The sequence below is a fragment of the Cyprinodon variegatus genome, unplaced genomic scaffold, assembly GCF_000732505.1.
Source record: "Cyprinodon variegatus isolate N-32 unplaced genomic scaffold, C_variegatus-1.0 Scaffold236, whole genome shotgun sequence".
In the NCBI taxonomy this organism is placed as follows: Eukaryota; Metazoa; Chordata; class Actinopteri; order Cyprinodontiformes; family Cyprinodontidae; genus Cyprinodon; species Cyprinodon variegatus.
The window spans coordinates 417,876-422,638 of record NW_015150689.1 but is presented as its reverse complement, the minus strand read 5'-3'; the positions used below and the strand labels follow the sequence as shown (position 1 = coordinate 422,638).

At 36.7% G+C, this 4,763-nt stretch overlaps 1 protein-coding gene across 1 annotated transcript in view; it reads left to right on the top strand.

Moving 5' to 3' along the window:
* Positions 1-810: 810 nt before the first annotated feature.
* The window catches only part of nsdhl (NAD(P) dependent steroid dehydrogenase-like), a 6,767-nt gene continuing 2,814 nt past the window's right edge, over positions 811-4,763 (top strand). The window contains exons 1-5 of the mRNA XM_015381550.1: positions 811-1,042; positions 1,115-1,276; positions 3,701-3,847; positions 3,924-4,052; positions 4,165-4,307. Of these exons, the coding sequence (XP_015237036.1) occupies positions 1,022-1,042; positions 1,115-1,276; positions 3,701-3,847; positions 3,924-4,052; positions 4,165-4,307 (602 nt within the window). The 5' untranslated portion in view covers positions 811-1,021. The remainder of the gene's footprint in view (positions 1,043-1,114; positions 1,277-3,700; positions 3,848-3,923; positions 4,053-4,164; positions 4,308-4,763) is intronic.

Genomic DNA, 4,763 nt, shown 5'->3' with positions numbered 1-4,763 from the left:
TATATATATATATATATATATATATATATATATATATATATATATATATATATATATATAGTACTGTGTTTTTTCCCCTCTACAGCATTGATTCCCAATTTTGGGGTCATGACCTCACATGGTGTCACAGGTCATGAAATATGCTGTCAAATAAAAATGAAGATGATAAACCATTTTTATGTGTTTTAAGATATTAAAGCATCGCTTAAAAATGGACTAAACCAAATACAAATTGTTGATGCTGATTTATTACTATTATATCTATAGTCAGAAAGTTTTTTTTTTTAATTCTAACCTAAAGGTTGGGTCATGAGACCATTCTGGAACCATTTTGTGTTCAGAAGCTAAAAAGATAGGAAACCATTTGCTCTACAGTCTACGCTGATGTTTGGTTACTATTTTTTATTGATTATTATGTAACGTTTTAGTGATGTGTGAACCTATTTGCTTGATTGTCATTGTCATCAGTTTAACAATATTTATATTCAATTCTACTCTTTTATAAATTAAAAAAATATATAAGTACAGGCCTTTATCAATCCTTGAATAAATTAAAACTTCTCTGTTTTGAATATAAATACGATAATGTGCTCATAAAAATGGAATAAACTCGGTTTGAGGTGAAACGTCATGTCATGAAACCTGAGAGGCGTGGCTTCCGATACACTAGGCGGAAGTAATCCTATCGCGTTCTGTTATTGGTCAAAATTGTGGCGTTCTTTGACGTATCTTAATATCTATTGGCTGGCCGTAAACACCGCCTTTACACTTGCTGATATCTTGACCAATCACAGGAAGACTGTCTCAGCTGATAGAAACAGTCCATGTAGCTTAAACGCTGAATTAGAGCAGGGTTTAAGTAGAATAACGGCAAAAGTTAAACACTGTGTTCTTCGTGTTTGAAAGTTTTTCGTCTCTGTGCTGTTAGCTACAAAAAACATCCAAAAAGAAAACAGGAAGACAAACTTTTTTCCTTCTCACAGTCGTAATTTCTCCACCTGTTGGTCAGTTTCATCTCATTATGGCTACAAGAATTCGGCCGGTGAGTCAGAGATCTTCTCTTAAGTTTTATTCAGTGTGTTTGGTCGATAATGGCTTCTATTCTCTCCCTCAGAGCAGTAAGCGGTGTGCAGTGATCGGAGGCTCTGGTTTTCTTGGCAGACACCTGGTGGAGAAGCTGGTGGACAGAGGTTATTCTGTCTCTGTGTTTGACATCAGACAGAGCTACGAGCTTCCAGGCGTCTCCTTTCATCAGGGGGACCTCTGTGATAAACAGGTCAGATATCCGGCTTTTCTCCACAGATTGAGGCAGAGCATCAATAATCCTTCACCCTCTTACGTCACAACAAAGCATTTGTATGTTTTTATTTGAGGTACAAATACTTGCTTAGCATGTTGTGTAGTATAAGCTATTTTATCAATGATGCTTTATGTCCAAAATGTGCATTGAAAAGAATCTGAAAAGTGTGGCATGCATATAGTTTCAGGCTTTTCTGAGTCAACTTGTTCTGATCTATCTATCTAATCTATCTAAATATCTGATCTATCTACCTATCTGGCATTTAAACAGCCTCAGTATTCAGTCATGATGTGGGAGTTTGTTGGAGAGTTGCTGTCAGTTGGACAGAGTTTGGATAGATTCCAAGAATAGATTGGTTGGGAAAAAACAACCAATCTAGTTGGTTAAAACTATTTTGGTTAGAATAAACAATGTAATGATCAAAATCTGAGCGAGCAACCTGACACAATTGTAACGCTAGTGTTAAGTTGTATTTTCTCCATTGGGCAATTAATCGCTTATGGTTTCATTTGTAAGGTTCCAGTGGTTTTTACTGAGCTGGGGAAAAAATCCTTCTCTTACTTTGCTCCATGGTCCTGGAATAATTTGCAAAACTTGCTCCATTTAAATGATCTACACCCATTGAATAAATTTAAGGCCATGTTAAAATGTCATGTCACAGGTCACAACTGCCCTATGTGACCTGTCTTTTCCTCTATGTGAGATTTTGTCAATGTTGTATTTCTGTTTGTATTTTAACTGGTGTGCCGTCTTGGCCAGGTCTCCCTCGAAAATGAAATTTCAATCTCAAGGGACTTCCTGGTTAAATAAAGGTTAAATAAAAAAAAAAAAAAATAAGGCATAGATTCCCTCTCCTGAGGATGATGGTTCAAGACCTGCCTTTGGCTTTTGAAAGTTGTGATGATACTTATTTTGGCTGAGACTAATTTGTATTGGTTTGCCCTAGTAAAAATATAGATTTGGTAAAAACGCTGCCAAATTAGGTCGGTTTAGTCAAAAGATTGGTTGAACACAACTTCCAACCCGATTAAAACCAAAAAATGTGGGGGAAAAAAAACTATTATGTTTGAATAAAAATGACTAACGCCTTTCATTTTGCTCACCATCGCCCAATTTCTACAAACACTTTCACTGTCTGCTTGAGCTTATTTCACTAAAATGGAAGAAAAACAGTGCACCTTAAATTATTGTTCTAAGACATTTTACACTTAAAAAAAACTTAGAAAAGATTTTATTACACAAACAACCATTAACAATTTCAAAGGAACTTAAAAGGGGGAAAAAATCACAAATTTTATTACAAGCTGTAGTTCTACTGTCCACCAGTAGGTGGTGACATGTTCACATGAAGCTTCATGAACTGTGGGGATCGTTGCAGCAAATTAGCTCAAATGGTGTCTAATGAGGCTTCATCTCACCATCACTACTATCTGTCTGTTTGTCTATCTACTTGTTTTTGAGGTGGGGTGATGTTGGTTGTTTATATAATAAAAATGTTGTTGAGGAGGATATTTTTTTCCTTTTTTATTGTCTAATGTTCTGATCCGATATTGGCATCAGACATCAGTCCATTACCAGCTGAAAAAAGCAAACAAAAAAAATCAAAAGCTTAATGAATATATCTTATGCATATAAAATTTTGATTGTGAGCATGCCGATAGAAAACTTGGCTCCCATCCTCTTTTGTTTAAAGTTTATTTAACCATCAATAATAAATTGTTCAGCTGTTCTCATAGTTGTTGTTGTGGGCCATTGTTCTCTGAGTAAAATGACTTCATCAAACTCTCTCTAACTTTCCACACTTTAAAATAAAAGTGTGGATGATTCATGCTGATATCATATCTGGTCTATATAGGTATAAATTGGCACTCTTCTTATCCCTCATATCAACTTCTTTGTTCTTCTTATTAATGTCTTCTAAAAGTCAGATGTGTGACTTGATATGTTTTTCTGTCAACTGATTATTTTCTAAATTCAGGTTGACGGCCATGTCTGAAAATGTTTGCAGCTGTGCCATATGATTTCCATTTTCCAGTGGAGGATTAAGCCATGAGATGTTGAAAACTTTGAGAACTTTTTTTTTCTAATATAAACCAAATCGCAAAAAACTTTCTCTTTTTTTAATCTTCTCTAACAAATCTTTAATGTCCTTCACACATCAGCTGTAGTAAGACTAGAAATAAATTAGATGTACATAGAGTCTAGGCAGGCCAAGGTTTTCATAGTCATGCATATTGAAATATTATGTAAAAAAACAAAAAGTCCTTTTTAATATTTCCATTCTCTTTGGTAGTTAATATGTCCAACATAGATGCAGTTAAATAAAAAAGTGTAGTTGTTTTATAAAAGCTAGCAGTCAGGAGCTGTGAATGTGCCTTTATCTCACTTTATTTCCTCCAGGCTCTGCTTTCTGCTCTGGAGGACGTGTCTCTGGTTTTCCACTGCGCCTCTCCGGCTCCTGCAAGCGACGACCGGCTGCTGTTTGAGAGGGTCAACATTAAGGGCACCCAGACGGTTATCCAGGCCTGCATCGATGCTGGAGTACAGGTACTAAAACTTTGCTTTAGCAAACTTTCTCTTTGAGAACTGAGAAATGTGAAAAGATGCCCCACTATGCTGCCAGAAACTGGTGTTGACAAGCAGTGCCAGCGTGGTGTTCGAGGGCACAGACGTTAAGAACGGAAAAGAAGATCTGCCGTACGCCAAGAGACCCATTGACTACTACACTCAGACCAAGATTGAGCAGGAGAAGGTAGGAGGCTCGGGAAAATCATTTGATTTTGCTCATTAACTTTATATTTTTACAACCTTTGTAATATTTCAATAGATTCTCCTTCAAAGTTGACTTGTTTACTGCGTTTCAGTTGGTGCTGAAGGCTTGCGACCAGCAGAAGGGCTTCCTCACAGTTGCCATTCGGCCTCACGGCATCTTTGGCCCTCGGGATCCGCAGCTGGTTCCAACCCTAGTGGACGCCGCTCGCCAGGGGAAAATGAAGTTCATCATCGGGTGAGCGATTGGGTCATTTCTGGAAGGCATTAACCATCAATTTGCCTCCAAAAAGAAAAAAACTTTCTCTATTTTTTTAAACAATCATGCATAAGTTCTTGGTTTATGTAGTAAAATGTTAGGGACACACAGATGAACTGACTGGTGACTGAAATGGATCGACAGACGGGTAAATAAAAAAAAGTTAATCTGATCAGTGGATAAATAATCTGAGGCACCACTGTCACTAAGATTAACACTGAAACTGAGGGAAGTAGACGTACTATTTCAAATGTCAGAGAGGTTTAGGAAGAAAGTTGGAAGAAGCACAAAAGCTGTGAAAAGTAATAAAGAAAAACATGGATTTTTTTTGTGGGATGCATGCATAGTTTATATGATTTGGTAAAATAGAAAAGCAAATGATTCCTGGAAATTGGAGATCAGAGAGCAGAGAAATGGATCAGACTTTCAGGATTT